This window comes from Malaya genurostris, unplaced genomic scaffold, assembly GCF_030247185.1.
Source record: "Malaya genurostris strain Urasoe2022 unplaced genomic scaffold, Malgen_1.1 HiC_scaffold_41, whole genome shotgun sequence".
Lineage (NCBI taxonomy): Eukaryota > Metazoa > Arthropoda > Insecta > Diptera > Culicidae > Malaya > Malaya genurostris.
Window position 1 is genome coordinate 1 of NW_026682672.1, and position 17,500 is coordinate 17,500.

Genomic DNA, 17,500 nt, shown 5'->3' on the forward strand with positions numbered 1-17,500 from the left:
ATATATATATATATGTGTGTGTGTATTTTAATTGATTTTCAAATCATTTTCGTTTCTATTTCAGCCAAGAAAATTCAGAGTTTCTACAACTATATCAAAATCAGCTGCACCAGTCATCAGTGAACGTTGGATATAATAACATTGTCCTCGGTAGTTACAATAAGAGTCAGTATAAAGAAATTAAAAGTGACTCGGTGACCACTACATTAGCAGGTATTTACAACTTTATTAATTGAGAGCATGTGTCTTTCCAATGAATTTATGACTACCATGTAAAACGGAGCATGATGCTTACTATTTCAAATTAATCTTTTCAAATACATTCAAATGATTTTCTCTTGTAAATTTTTCTAAATCTCATAGCTATTAATATGCTAACTCGTTACAAACTAATGGCGTTTTTGTTTTTGAATCGCACTACACCAATGTAGCTGAGGTTGCACTAAAATCGTTCGTTTTTGCCAATCGAACTACACTAGTGCTACATTTTTTCTGCACCGATACCACTGGTTTAGCACTCATTGAAAAATTTGGTGTAGCTCTGTGCAATGGAATCATTTATTGTAGTCAAGAATTACTGTTTATGTTTTCGTCATTTGTATTCGTTTATTCATGTCTTCGTGTAGCATTGCACCGGTGTAGTGCAAATTAAAAACGAAAAAACCAGTAGTACCGAAAAAGTTGAAAATCTGATAGATCGTTAATAGTGAATCTTGAAAGAATAAGGGCGCAAATTACTGCTTTAAAAAGTAATAAGAAGCTAGTCGGTGTTATGTTTACCGTTTGATTACTATTCAAGTTAAAGCTATTACTTTATAATCTAACAATAAACGAAATTCTACTATGATGCGCAGCAGAGCATTTGTCTATAATCAGTTTTTCGTTATACATTATGTACGTGTTCAAAGTAACTGCTATTTTAATTTTCAGATGCACCTGGCTTCAGATCAGCCGAGATTGAATTAACAAACAATACGTACAATAATTTGGACAAAGCTTCATCAGTTCCAGACGAAAATAATCTCAACTTTAATCTTGTGAAAAACAGTGCAAAATCTTTATCTAGCAACAATTGCAGTAGTGTTTATAAGAGTGTTAGATCACCGGAAACAACCAGTGGTGAAAATAGCGATTGTCACATAAAATATTACAAAAATGACAATAGCAAATACATATACTCTGCAACAAATAGTAATGTTCCGGAATATCAACATATGCTTAATGAACTGAACGATAACTCAAACAATAGTATACGTAATTCTCCATTGTTCACTGGTTGTAAAGGAATTCAACCTGCGTACTCTTTGATTAATTCAAATAAGCCTTCATTAAACAAAAATACGTTACTGAGTTCTTGTCAGGGATCATTCCATTCTCTCCAAGGTGGACTATGTTTGGAAAATAGTGTCTATTTGCAACAACATGGTAGTAGTCTATCATCAACAAACTGTACAGCGGTTGTCGGTTCACTACAACAACCAAGTAATTTAGCACATTTCCACCAACAGCAACTACCGCAACATCGACAAGGCAACTTGATAACGCCAGCTGAAACATTAAATGGTAGCGGTACTCTAATTCTTACCAGATCAAGGAAAAATAGTAACAGTGACTCATGTAATACTAAAAACAACTTCAACAAACTGAGTTATGACAAAAAATGTTCGACCTCTGGTGCTAATGTTAATATACATAGTAGTAATCGAAACAAAAGCAATAACAATAGTAACACAATAAATAATGGTAGCAGTAGTAGCAGCAATCATCAAAGTGAATCTAATCAATTGAAAAGTATAATTGAACTGAGTTCACAAATTAATGAATTAAACAGTAAAAATATAGAGTTTAATAGACAACTAAGTGCACCTACTGAAAATAACAATCAAAATAACTCGAATTGCTACAGTAACAGCGTGTACAATTTGTACTCAAATCACATTCTGAGCCAACACTATTCCGCATCGTCAAACACAAATAGTTTAAATCGGACAAAAAAAAAGAGAAGCTTCAAACTTAATGGAAGGTATGATTTTTATATATATTAACAATAACACGGTGCGACAATGAGAATACGCCTGAAAAATATTAAAGTGCATGCTGTAGCTATAGTCGAAAAAGGCATAAATATAGTTTTATTATACTTGCCTGCGCTCTAAATTTAATTAAAAACTTGGAGTAGGTAATCGCAGAGACATAACCGCGAGATTGACGTAAGACTGCATTAGAGATGTGTATAAATAACAATTGATTTGATACCGTTTGATCGTTTAAGATTTGTAATATTAAAAAGGACCATTCGATTTTAAAAGATTGCGTTTATATTTTATTCTCTCTGTAACACTTAACGCGCCTTGGCCGACTGCATGTATGGAGGCATATTCAAGCTTTCACCAATATTTTACAAAGATAAAATAAAACGGTTGGCTACATTTCCTTAATATCTTCAAAATAACCGTAGAAAACGGCAGGCTCAGTCTTATAATACAAACGAAAGTTGTTTACTGTCCGACGTTTCGGCCTTTGGTGTAGGCCATTTTCAAGGAAAACTGGAAAATTTTATTGTGTTACATTGACAAAAACATAAAGCGTTCAAAAAATAACACATGGATCAATAAGTCCCGAGACTAACAATGGAAACAACATTTTTTTTTGCAAAATTTTTTTTTATTCATCAACATAATCACCTCTTAGGGTAATACAATGGTTCCAACGATTTTTTTTTGTTTTTCGATAAACTGCTTTCTGAATTATCGACTCGTTGCTGTTTTTGTTCCATCGAAAGCAATCGCGGAAAAAACCTTTTTCATGCTCAATTTTTCATGAAGGATAGTAAATACAATTATAATTTCATTATAATTTTTGTCACTTCACTCACATTTTCCGGTGTAACGGCTTCCACAGGTCTACCCGAGCGTTCCGCGTCATTTGTGTCGGTACGACCACGTTTAAACTGGGCGAACTACCGACAAATCGTTGCTTTTGATGGACAAGAGTCCGGATAACATTTTTCAATCCATTGTTTTGCTTGTACGGTGTTTTTACCCATTAAAAACAATGTTTTATCAAAACAAGAAACTCGGCTTTTTCCATTTTTTAAACAAACTACAAAACGACTTTACTCCAACCTCGATAACTCAGCTGTTTCTGGTCGGATCGACTTGAAATTTTGACCCGTTTCAAGCAAAGGTTAGTATTCTAGAAAGACGTGGTTACTGGTTTACTACGAGCGCCATCTCTGCTTTAGTCTCGGGACTTATTGATATTAATACAATGTAAAAACCTATTTTTATCCACCTAGTGGTGTAATGATACCTTTCTCATTGTTATATTTTGTACAAAAGCAAAGAAGCGCGCATCTACTCAGTAATCGGTGCTTCATTCAACTGACTTGCCTAAGACTACAAAGTGGTGAGTGAGAGCAAGGTTAATCTAAACAAGGTGTGACCAAATACAAATAATAATACCCCTAAGTCCCATACAAACGAACCTCCAATGTTTGGTTCACAGCCTGAACAAGTAAGCCTAGCAAATTACTCCCTTTCGTTGCGATAGTTTGAAAATGTGGAAGGAGATCGTTTCTGGCAACGCTTTGTGCTAGTTGCTACGGCGCAAAACAAGTTTGTTTGTTTATGTTTTCCGTTGTTGTATTGCAACAAATTCAGAGATACACTCCAGCTAATCGTTGAATGAAGAATTGCGATATTTTTTGGCAGTGATGGGACTTTATTTCATAGACGGGCCTTGGTGTGGAACATGGGTACGATTCGTATACGTACCACGGAAACAGCGATTAGCGCTCTACACGATAAAATAAAAGTTAAAAGAGAAACAAATGCAAGCTGTGTATGCGTTTTCCCAATAGTCATTCATATATGCGTGACCCAGACAAATTGATTATAGCCCGAACGGTGGCAGACCCAACAGTTTTTCTTTCATGATGGATAAACTTATTAATTGAATTATTTTCTATTAGTATTATGACGTAAAGGTTCCCCGCATTTAGCAGATGTTGGAAAAATTCCTACTCCTCTGACGGGAGTGATTTGTAATGTGAAGAACGGATGGCTACCATAACGATTCGGTGAACAGTGCCGAGACATTCTAACATATAATACTGAGCAATTTCCGAAAAGCCAAGGAGCAAATTTCTGAAAAGCCAAGGAGGACAAAAAACAAAATCCGATATGGAATAACCATATCTCAAACACAACAACATAGTTCAAGTTTATTTTTCACTACAATAAACAGTAACTATGGTGAACTTGTTCTTACCCTTCAGTGTTGCTAGTTTTATAGAAAACTCGTTAAAGTACATTGTCACTCTGACAGTGTATCATGACAGTGTACCGCACGATGCAAAATGTGTCCTTTTTATTATTATTATTATTATTATTATTGTAAAAATCAACAGGCACATTGTAGTCCTAATGATAGTTTCTAATACTAAGTAAAAAATTTGCTTGAATTGTTTTCCGTGAAAGGTTGAAGTCAAATCCAGATGATACACGATTGAACGATCTTTGCAAGCCTATAACGGCACCGTTTGTTCCATAGTTGGTGCGACATAGAGGTAGTCGAAGAAAGGCGTTGTTACGGAGAGCACGGGGACGAACATTAATATTAACCTCACGGAGCAAAGCGGGGCAGTCAATCCTATCACTCAAAATATCAGCTATCATCAAAGCACGCGACAGCTCTCGTCGTACTTGTAGTGTGTCAAGACCAATCAGCAATCCGCGACTTTCATAGCTCGGCAGTTGATGTGAATTATTCCAAGGTACTCGTCGAAGAACAAAACGTACGAATCTACGTTGTATAGAATCTATTCTATGAGCTCCATTGAGGTAAAGAGGGTTCCAGACTACTGAGCAATATTCCAAAGTAGAACGAACGAGTGTACAGTATAGAGTCTTCAGGTAATAAATATCATTGAAGTGCTTAGCCATTCTAAATATGAATCCTAAACAGCGTGAAGCTTTCGCAACAATGTAGTTAATGTGCTGTTTGAATGATAACTGCTCATCGAGAAAGACACCAAGATCTTTGACGCATGTCGATCTACTAATCATGAATCCTTCAAGATAATATTCGAATTTGAACGGTAACTTTTTCCTTGTGAACGTAATGATTGAGCACTTTTCGGGATTCACTATCATATGATTGGTTTTGCACCAATTCGCAAAGATTTCCAATTGCCGTTGAAGGAATGCCGCATCTTCTGAGCTGCGGATGGTGTTATAGATCTTGAGGTCATCAGCGAAAGAGACTCGTGGTCCATCCAGACAAAGATTTACATCATTGAAGTACAGTAAGAAAATCAAAGGTCCAAGATGACTCCCCTGTGGAATTCCAGACGTTACAACAAATTCTTCGGAAAAACAATCATCAATTTTGATAGTAAGACGTCGATTGCTGAGATATGATTGTATCCATTGAATGACGTTAGCACCAAATCCGAGTCGGTTTAATTTTGCAATTGTGATGTCGTGATTGATTTTATCGAAAGCAGAAGAGAGATCTGTATAGATAACGTCCGTCTGCAACCCGTCTGACATAGTGTTTGTTATGTAAGATGTGAAAGATACGAGGTTAGTAGCTGTTGAACGCTTCGGCATAAACCCGTGTTGAGTATCATCAATGTACTGCTTGCAATGGTTAAAAATTTGAGTCAGAATGACTTTTTCGAATAATTTAGGAATTGCACTAAGAGAAGTGATACCGCGGCAGTTATTCATATCGCTTTTGTCGCCTTTCTTGTAAACCGGATACATGAACGAAGCTTTCCACAAATCCGGAAACACTGCTGTAGTTAATGAGGTTCTGAATAAACGATAAAGTGGTGATATTATTCCAGCCGAACATTTCTTCAAAATAACTGCCGGTATGCCATCTGGTCCTGCAGAACTCGAAGACTTCAATCCAGCGATAGTCATCTGTACCGAATTCACGTCTATGTCAATGGAGTGCAAAAAGCAATTAGATACCGGAACGTTGATGGCCGCTCGTTCGATTTGCTGTGGGGATAATGTTTCAGTAGAGAAAACACGAGCGAATTGTTCCGAAAAGAGCTGACAAATTTCTTGAGTACTCGAACCGGTACGCTCACCGAATCGCATTAACGATGGTAATCCAAATTCCTTTCTTTGCTCATTCACGTGCTTCCAGAAAGCTTTTGGGTTAGACTTTATCCTATGCTGTACCTTCTTTAAATAATTGGCATGGCAGCGCTTCACGGTTTTCTTGTATAACTTATTTATCTGAATATAATTATTGCGCAAAACGTAACCTCCATACTTGGAGTATCGTGTCGAGCAGCTCTTTTGGATGTTTTCAGATGTTTCAATTCAGCGGTTAGCCACGGCGGATGTTTGGAATGTCGGATGGATCGTTTCGGAACAAAGTAATCAATCGCGTAGATTAGTACATTGGAGAAGGTCTGTACAGCTGCGTTAACATCATCATTGTCGAGAATGTCATCCCAATCGATACTCATTAGGAAGGCAGTCATGCTATTATAGTCAGCTCTATTAAAATTATAGCTGATGATGCTGGAGGGGGCGCTGTCATGAGGTAAACGTTTAGTCTCGAGTACGATGTGTAGCGGAGGATGATGTCGAACACATTTCACTAGAGGAGACGGCGCAACGCAAATGTTGGGTGCGATATCGGTTTTACTGGAGAAGCAAAGGTCGAGCATTCGGCCATTCTCATTAACGATGTGGTTGAATTGCCGCAGCAAGTTGAGATTATAACCATCGAGCAAGGCAGTTATGCTAGCGTGAAATGCTGAAAGTGCGGGATCAGCAAATAAAAATCCATCAGAAGTGGCACTCCAATTCAAACTAGGGAAGTTAAAGTCTCCAACAACCAGGATTTCGTCGATGGGCAGCGCTTGATTAGATGCAATTTCATGCAATGACTCGATATGTGACGTAATCAGTTGTTGAGCTTTTAAACGACGGTGAACCGCGATGAACACTCCGCCTCCTATGCTCTTCGAACTGTTATGGGAGCTGCGATCGGTACGGAAAATTTCATAATTTGACCCATATCCCAGGACGGATATCGTATTTTCGTTGAGCCACGTTTCCGAAAGAGCAATGATGTCGTAACAATCATCCGCGCATGCCAATCGGTAATCGTCAATGCATGTATTAACGCCACCTACATTTTGGTAGTAAGCATACAAAGAACGACTGAAAACGGAAAGCGGGTCAGTGCTGGAAGCGTTCACACCAGGCTCATACTTGCCGTCAATAGTGGTTTGGAAGACCCCTTCCACGCTCTCACGCACAGGACCGGGACGACTGGTGAACGCAGGCTGCAGAGGCTCGACTGTGGAGGGCGTATCAGGGGCTTCCATGAAGCAGATTTCAGTGCGTCCCAGTGCAACATCTATTTGTGCGGTACGCTCAACACTAGAGCAAGACGGCAGCAGATTAGGTACCGGAGGATGACAACTGGAAATGCGAAGCAGGTCAACACTGGAAAGCGGCTCATCATAAATATACTTGCCATGAAGTGATGTTCGGAGGATTCTCTCACCACACTCGCACACAGGACCGGGACGACTGGAGTACGCTGGCTGGAATAGCTCGACTTTGACAAGGGGCTCGAGAACTTCCACAGTAGCAACTACATCGCGTCCCAGTAAACTCTCCTCAAAATTTGTCGAAGTACTCCGTATTATAATTTGTATTTGGTGTGACCACTGTCTGAAAATCTTCATGATGTATAATATAACATCCCCCTTTCATTGATATAATAAAAAAAAATAATTATTTCGTTACGACAAAGTCTTCAAGCCTTTTTGGTAGTTTCCTTTCACGTCTTGGTCGACTATCATGTTTTAGAGTTTCTGTTTTATCCGCTAACGTTTGCGTGTATAACATTCTCCGCTTATGTTCACCTTGGAATGATTCGTCTTGGGCATTATTCGAACGACTCTCTTTCGACGATGTGTACGGCAGAGATGCCAGATATTTTCAGAGAAAATCTGTATTACCCTGTATGAAAAATCTGTATTCACTAATAAAATAAGATTTCTGCAATGAAATGACGTTGAACGCTAGAATGAGAGTTTCAATGAGCATTTAATTTTCATATCTTCGTAGTTCACAAAAATATGTAAAGACGAAATTGAATATGAATGTTTTTTCAACCACAATTTAATTTCAATTCCATATACTTTTCTAGATTTAAAAGTTGACTTAATATGCAACTTCTAGTCAGGTCATACAACTCTCAGGCCGCAGACAGAATAAAGCGTTGAATCTGCTTAGCTTTCCCTCTGACAAGGTCCCTTTAATTTTCTGTAAGTACATTACTCGCTTTGGTCAGTACCAAGTTTGGCTCTGCATTCTTGTGCTCACTCTGTCTGCGACCTTAGCCTAACAATAAAGCTTCAAATTGTAATATAAATGATTTTTTTTTGTGTTGATCATCAAACATATGCACACAAATTTTTACTTGAATTTGTGATTTGTCCCTTGATTAATAAACTTTCATCTCGTCACTGCAATCAAATACTAAAAGATAGGTCAGACAAGAACAGTTTAATTTTTCTTTATTACTTCTTGTGAAATCTGTATAAATCTGTATTAAATTTAGGGAATCTATATAGAATCTGTTTTCTGTATTAGATCTGTATGAGGATGTAAAAATCTGTATAATTCAGATAAATCTGTATAAATGGCATCTCTGGTGTACGGTGACCGTTCTGATGTGTTAGTTGTCAAATCTGTTTCCACTACCGTTGTTTGATTGTTATTGTTGTCTGGTTTAATATCCTTTGCAGGATGCGAGTCATTATTTGAAATAATTGAGCGAGATGTTGGTTCTTTACGCGGCTTGATGTGCACTAGGTCACGGCGATAAGGGGATCCAGCTACATCCACTACGTACGATCGATCGTTATGTTTTTGACTTACAGTTGCAGGTGTCCAATTCTTATTCGCATCTGGTTGTAGTTGAACGTAAACCGGTGAGCCTGTCTCTACAGCAGGTAGAGGTCGAGATTTGCGATCATAGTATTTCATTTTCATTCTGTTTTTAAGGATATTCTCTGGAACGTTTTTAGTCTGTTTCGGGCAGTATTTATCTGCAGCAGCTAGCACACTATAGCGCGTGTTACGTGAAAACAGTCGGCTTACTGGGCTGCTGCCAATTTTGTTTGGTATGTTTCTCCAATGCAGGAGTACATAGACTTTGACCGGTTTCTTCTGCTTTTTGAATCAACCGCTTCACAACCTTAACGGCGGCTTCAGCCTTGCCGTTGGCTTGCTGGTGATACGATGCGGAAGTAGAATGCTGAAAATTCCAAGATTTAGCCATTTGTTTCATTTCGTGGTTAACGAAGTTTGTTCCGTTGTCTGATATTACCTTTTGTGGAACTCCATGTCGAGCAAAGTTAATCTGACATGAATTCACTAAGCAGCTTGCCGATAGATCCTTCAGTATGTCAACCTCGATATAGTCAGAGTAATGATCGACAGTTACAAGGAAGCTTCGCCGTTTACCTTTATACTCTGAGAAAAAAACGTCCATTGACACAATCTGGAAAGGATACACTGGTATGGGAGTACTCTTCAACGGAGGTTTTGCTTGACTACTGGCAAATTTTGCACATACGGTGCATTCTTTAACCACGTCAACTATTTGTGAGCTTATACTTGGCCAAAACAAGTTATCTTTTGCTAGTCTTAACGTTGATTCCATTCCGTTATGACTAGTGTGAACTTCGAGTTCATGAAAAATCTTGAAGATATTCGTTTTACGGAATTCAGCTGTTGCTTCGACGTCGTCGTATGGTGCTCGTGCAATAGCATCCGCCACTGTGTTCTCTTTATCAGTGATAAATTGAATCTCCAAACAGTAACGTTGCAAGTTTAGCAACATGTGCTGGAGTCTTTTGGGTGTGGTAAGTAGAGGTTTTTTAAAGATGTCAATCAAAGGTTTGTGATCTGTTCGAATGATCGTTTTGGGATTTCCGACCACTAGTTGGTCGAACCTGGTACAAGCAAATAAAATCGCTAAAAGCTCTTTTTCTATTTGGGCGTAGTTTCGCTCTGTCGTCGTAAGTGTTCGTGAAGCGTATCCGATTATGCCATCCTGCTGAAAAACTGCAACACCCAATCCAAAAGAGCTAGCGTCGCATTCGATAACCAGTGGTTGACGGACATCGTAGTATCGCAAATCTTTGATGTCTGAGACAAGAAATTTCAGTTTTTGAATTCTTTGTCTTGAACGTCACTCCATACCCACGGTTCTTTATCGGATATCAGCTTTCTAAGGTTAACACAACTTGCGCTCAAGTTTGGAATAAACCGACTCAAATAAGTGGTCATTCCAATGAAGCGTTGAAGCTCAGCTCGATTCGAAGGAATGGGAAAATATTTAATCGAAGCGATTTTCGATTCATCCGCCTGCAAGCTTCTATTTGTTAGAACATGACCATAAAATAATACGCAGGCCTTGCAAAGTGTCAATTTTGTGCGATTTAATTTCACGTTATTCTCCTTCATTCGAACGAATAATTTTTCGAGATTGCGATTGTGATTTTCTAGTGCCTCTTCCAACGTTCTACCTCGACCATAAACCAATAAATCGTCGGCTAGGCATTCGACGGCCTCCAATCCCTGGATTATCTCCTGTAGCTTGGTTTGAAAAATTTCGGGAGCAGAACATATACCGAAGGGTAATCTCAACCACCGATATCGTCCAAATGGAGTCCAAAAAGATGTCAATTTGCTACTGTGTTCTTTTAGTTCTACTTGCCAAAATCCTTTTCGAGCGTCGACGGTAGAAAATACTTGGGCCTGGCCCAACTCTGGTAAAATCTCGTCTAATGTTACAAACTGGAGGTTTGGACGCTTCAAAGCCTTATTCAGTCGAATTGGGTCCAAGCAGATACGTAGAGATTCGGATGTTTTTTTCCACGTTTTACAAGCAGTATATTACTCACCCATTCAGTGTGGTTATATTCTCTTGTTATGATTCCATCTTTTTCGAGTTTGTCCAGTTCAGATTTCAAAAGAGTGCGAAGTGCTATTGGAACGCGTCGAGGTTGTTGAATCACGGGTGAAACATTGTCGTCGATTTCCAACTTGACCTTGCCCGGCATTCTTCCGTAACCGTCAAAAATATCTTGGTATTTTTCTACAATCTTCTCGGCTTGTATACGGTACAGTGTTTGTAAACAACTTACCGCCATTGTTGCTGTGCCGTGAGCTCTAGTAAATTATTGTTTTTTTTTGGTTATTGAACGTTTATATTCTGTTCGTGGTGCGTTACTCGGTTGCTAATTTGGTTGGCTTCTGTCTGGTTCTGGAGTGCAGTGCTTGGAGAGTGTTTTTCGATCAGTTTTTTGCAGCCGTTGGTGATTCATTGACTGCACAATATAACTGATCATAGTCAACACATCAGTAAGACATCCAGTTCCCAAAGCTTTTACGTGACTGCAGCGCCATCTGTGTTTCAATGTCATCTGTCTCAGATCATTGAGATATGACCAATGCATGTGATCGGTGTGCTAAAACCGTCACTTCTGATGAGGATTTCATTTCGTGCTCGGGTTTTTGTAATTATGTGGTCCACATGAAGTGTGCCGGATTCAACAGACCGTTCTTGAAGGTACTTTCTGAAAACCCCAATTTGTTTTGGATGTGTGATCAGTGCTGCAAATTGATGAAACTCGCTCGTTTCCGGGAGTCTATATCTTCTGTTGGATGTGCGATTTCGGCGATTTCCGAGAGAATGGAATCGGTGTGTGCTGAACTGAAGGTCGAAATTTCGAAAAATAGCCAGCAAATATCTATTCCAGCCAGCGTACTCCAGTCGTCCCGGTCCTGTGTGCGAGTGTGGTGAGAGAATCCTCCGAACATCACTTCATGGCAAGTATATTTATGATGAGCCGCTTTCCAGTGTTGACCTGCTTCGCATTTCCAGTTGTCATCCTCCGGTACCTAATCTGCTGCCGTCTTGCTCTAGTGTTGAGCGTACCGCACAAATAGATGTTGCACTGGGACGCACTGAAATCTGCTTCATGGAAGCCCCTGATACGCCCTCCACAGTCGAGCCTCTGCAGCCTGCGTTCACCAGTCGTCCCGGTCCTGTGCGTGAGAGCGTGGAAGGGGTCTTCCAAACCACTATTGACGGCAAGTATGAGCCTGGTGTGAACGCTTCCAGCACTGACCCGCTTTCCGTTTTCAGTCGTTCTTTGTATGTTTACTACCAAAATGTAGGTGGCGTTAATACATGCATTGACGATTACCGATTGGCATGCGCGGATGATTGTGGCTCGTGGCTCAACGAAAATACGATATCCGTCCTGGGATATGGGTCAAATTATGAAATTTTCCGTACCGATCGCAGCTCCCATAACAGTTCGAAGAGCATAGGAGGCGGAGTGCTCATCGCGGTTCACCGTCGTTTAAAAGCTCAACTGGTTGAGAGCACACCGGGACGTTGTGTCGAGCAGGCGTTGGTTCGTAATCAACTGGCTGATTTCTCGCTTTTCATTTGCGTGATTTACATTCCTCCGGATCGATGTCGTGATGTGTCGCTGATTACGTCACAGATCGAGTCATTGCATGAAATTGCATCTAATCAAGCGCTGCCCATCGACGAAATCCTGGTTGTTGGAGACTTTAACTTCCCTAGTTTGAATTGGAGTGCCACTTCTGATGGATTTTTATTTGCTGATCCCGCACTTTCAGCATTTCACGCTAGCATAACTGCCTTGCTCGATGGTTATAATCTCAACTTGCTGCGGCAATTCAACCACATCGTTAATGAGAATGGCCGAATGCTCGACCTTTGCTTCTCCAGTAAAACCGATATCGCACCCAACATTTGCGTTGCGCCGTCTCCTCTAGTGAAATGTGTTCGACATCATCATTCCAGCATCATCAGTTATAATTTTAATAGAGCTGACTATAATACCATGACTGCCTTCCTAATGAGTATCGATTGGGATGACATTCTCGACAATGATGATGTTAACGCAGCTGTACAGACCTTCTCCAATGTACTAATCTACGCGATTGATTACTTTGTTCCGAAACGATCCGTCCGACATTCCAAACATCCGCCGTGGCTAACCGCTGAATTGAAACATCTGAAAACATCCAAAAGAGCTGCTCTGACACGATACTTCAAGTATGGAGGTTACGTTTTGCGCAATAATTATATTCAGATAAATAAGTTATACAAGAAAACCGTGAAGCGCTGCCATGCCAATTATTTAAAGTAGGTACAGCATAGGATAAAGTCTAACCCAAAAGCTTTCTGGAAGCACGTGAATGAGCAAAGAAAGGAATTTGGATTACCATCGTTAATGCGATTCGGTGAGCGTACCGGTTCGAGTACTCAAGAAATTTGTCAGCTCTTTTCGGAACAATTCGCTCGTGTTTTCTCTACTGAAACATTATCCCCACAGCAAATCGAACGAGCGGCCATCAACGTTCCGGTATCTAATTGCTTTTTGCACTCCATTGACATAGACGTGAATTCGGTACAGATGACTATCGCTGGATTGAAGTCTTCGAGTTCTGCAGGACCAGATGGCATACCGGCAGTTATTTTGAAGAAATGTTCGGCTGGAATAATATCACCACTTTATCGTTTATTCAGAACCTCATTAACTACAGCAGTGTTTCCGGATTTGTGGAAAGCTTCGTTCATGTATCCGGTTTACAAGAAAGGCGACAAGAGCGATATGAACAACTACCGCGGTATCACTTCTCTTAGTGCAATTCCTAAATTATTTGAAAAAGTCATTCTGACTCAAATTTTTAACCATTGCAAGCAGTACATTGATGATACTCAACACGGGTTTATGCCGAAGCGTTCAACAGCTACTAACCTCGTATCTTTCACATCTTACATAACAAACGCTATGTCAGACGGGTTGCAGACGGACGTTATCTATACAGATCTCTCTTCTGCTTTCGATAAAATCAATCACGACATCACAATTGCAAAATTAAACCGACTCGGCTTTGGTGCAAACGTCATTCAATGGATACAATCATATCTCAGCAATCGACGTCTTACTATCAAAATTGATGATTGTTTTTCCGAAGAATTGGTTGCAACGTCTGGAATTCCACAGGCGAGTCATCTTGGACCTTTGATTTTCTTACTGTACTTCAATGATGTAAATCTTTGTCTGGATGGACCACGAGTCTCTTTCGCTGATGACCTCAAGATCTATAACACCATCCGCAGCTCAGAAGATGCGGCATTCCTTCAACGGCAATTGGAAATCTTTGCGAATTGGTGCAAAACCAATCATATGATAGTGAATCCCGAAAAGTGCTCAATCATTACGTTCACAAGGAAAACGTTACCGTTCAAATTCGAATATTATCTTGAAGGATTCATGATTAGTAGATCGACATGCGTCAAAGATCTTGGTGTCTTTCTCGATGAGCAGTTATCATTCAAACAGCACATTAACTACATTGTTGCGAAAGCTTCACGCTGTTTAGGATTCATATTTAGAATGGCTAAGCACTTCAATGATATTTATTGCCTGAAGACTCTATACTGTACACTCGTTCGTTCTACTTTGGAATATTGCTCAGTAGTCTGGAACCCTCTTTACCTCAATGGAGCTCATAGAATAGAATCTATACAACGTAGATTCGTACGTTTTGTTCTTCGACGATTACCTTGGAATAATCCTCATCAACTGCCGAGCTATGAAAGTCGCGGATTGCTGATTGGTCTTGACAAACTACAAGTACGACGAGAGCTGTCGCGTGCTTTGATGATAGCTGATATTTTGAGTGATAGGATTGATTGCCCCGCTTTGCTCCGTGAGGTTAATATTAATGTTCGTCCCCGTGCTCTCCGTAACAACGCCTTTCTTCGACTACCTCTACGTCGCACCAACTATGGAACAAACGGTGCCGTTATAGGCATGCAAAGATCGTTCAATCGTGTATCATCTGGATTTGACTTCAACCTTTCACAGAAAACAATTCAAGCAAATTTTTTACTTAGTATTAGAAACTATCATTAGGACTACAATGTGTCTGTTGATTTTTACAATAATAATAATAATAATATAAATAAAGTTTTGAACCTCAAAGATATCTTGTTCAGTTTTCGGTTGCGATGATGAGGTCGGTATTACAGATACTGTGTTACAAAATTTCACCAACCCCAGCGTAGTACAAACTTTCGACGATCAAAGTGGTCTGTGATCGACTCCAACTACCTGTAGGACTAATATGTACTTTTTCTTCTTGTGCTTACAGATTAGTTTCACTTGACCCAGTACCGGAATATCACTACCACCAAAAGCTTGGAGTTTAAAAGGCGATGTAATTAATTTTGGATTTCACCCAAAATTTTTCTTTACCAATTATATCCTACGAGGCTAGTATTAGCCCCAGTGTCAAGTTCACACATAACTTTCTTCCATTTATCGCTGATCTTGAGCTGAATCTCTGCTAATACATTTCCGCCTTTCTTCGAGTTGTCGATTATTTTTCCTATTTCTCCTTCAATACTGGAGTTATCTGAACGCTCCTTAGCTTCATCGTCCGAGCTGTCTTCATCGGTACTCCATTCCCCGTTCTTCACTTCTTTAATCCTTCTTGAGTTGGCTCGTTTCGTTTGCATGTCTTTCCCTGCACGGCATACTCTTTCAAAATGGTTCTTACCGTTACACTTCTTGCATTTCTTACCGTAAGCTGGACATGATCCCTTTTCGAAGATGTGCCAATCGCCACAGAATTTACACTTACGTGATTTCGATGATTTGAGCTTGTTTACTTCTACTATCGGCTCAAGGGATAGTGCCTGCGAATGTTTTGTCGTGATTTCCTCCATTCTGCATAAGTCCACTGCCTTTGCTATCGTGATATCCGTCATAGTAAGCATCTTTGACTTTAGATGTGGCCACTTGTTTGACGTAACAATCTTAAACGTGAGCAATTCCGTTTCCAACTCACCGAAACGACATGGTTTTGCTGATATTCTCAAACGTGATACGAATTCGTCAATGTTTTCCGTAGACAATTGTGCAGATGTAAAAAAATCCAACCGATCCACGATGATATTTCGAGTGCACACCACTTTCCTTTTAATAGCTGCAAGAACGGTCTCAGGATTTTGTTTATCCTCCGCACTGAGATCAAAGTCAAAGTATTTCTTCAGTGCTGGAGTTCCTACGACTGATAACAGGAAACTCGCTTTCTTGGGATTGTCGGTAACGTTCCAGTTATCCATTCCTACTGCAGTCGCGTAGTTTCTCCAATTGCTTTCGAAAAAGAAAAAATTCTCCTCCAGGTCTCCGGTAATGGCAAGAGGCGGAGGGAGAGGGACGTTAGGTGATACTGCTACTGCGGCCCCTTCCTCAACATTATGCAATCGTTGCTCTTTAATTTGTTTCATTAGCTCACCGAACAGCTTGTTCTGGTTTTCCAACAGCATTGCTATTTGATCCATTGCGATCTGATATCGTTTTCTGAAAAGCGGTAGAAAACAAAATGGCGTCGCGAGGCTTTCGCGGGGCTATCGCGTACTCTCGTAACGCGCCACTGAATGAGAGCTTGTTTTCAATGGTCGGCCTCCACGTAACGCAGTAAATTGATCAAGAATAAATGATTCCACGGACCGAAACTTTTATCGATATTTATTTCCGCGAGATCTTCTGACATCATGTTATATTTTGTACAAAAGTAAAGAAGCGCGCATCTACTCAGTAATCGGTGCTTTATTCAACTGACTGGCTTAAGACTACAAAGTGGTATAAATCCAGTGAGAGCAAGGTTAATCTAAACAAGGTGTGACCACTGTCTGAAAATCTTCATGATTTATAATATAACACTCATATTACTCATTACATCATAAATATAACCGTGAAATTCGCAAAAACAACTGTTTATTGAATAGAAATAGGAAAATTTGTTCGGACCTGAGGAATTCCGTATGAAACTGTAAGGCTTTTATTTTGAACCTATAAGTTTGTGAAAATCGATTTGGCCATCTCCAAGAAAAGTGAGTTAGATCTTTTTCGCAGTTTTTAATCACTATTTCCAATTCTTCCGAAACCGGATTCAGATGAACGGAATAGCCGAAGTTAGTTCGTTTGCTACCAACAAATATGACCTACAAATTGGAACAGTTTTTAACGTAGTTAAACCTATACTTACTATTTCATGCTCTATTTCGATTAAACCAATTAAACGAAATCTAAAAAACGAAACGAAACTGCGTTTCTGTTACTTCTGCATAGGTGAGTCAAGCTAAATAGCATGAATCAGCAGTATAAAACATGTAGTATAATTATTATTATTATTATTATTATTATTATAATTATAATTATTATAATTATAATTATAATCATAATTATAATTATTATTATTATAATTATAATTATAATTATAATTATAATTATAATTATAATTATAATTATAATTATAATTATAATTATAATTATAATCATAATTATAATTATAATTATAATTATAATTATAATTATAAT

The 17,500-nt window shown here is 39.2% G+C and overlaps 1 protein-coding gene across 1 annotated transcript; it reads left to right on the forward strand.

The window, feature by feature from the left end:
* Positions 1–64: 64 nt before the first annotated feature.
* LOC131440019 (serum response factor homolog B-like) lies at positions 65–2,251 on the forward strand (the record flags this gene model as incomplete). The annotated part of the gene is made up of 2 exons (XM_058611107.1): positions 65–213; positions 931–2,251. Coding segments are annotated over 2 exons (1,264 nt in total), but the record flags the coding sequence as incomplete, so codon positions are not given.
* Between the last annotated feature and the right edge of the window lie 15,249 nt (positions 2,252–17,500).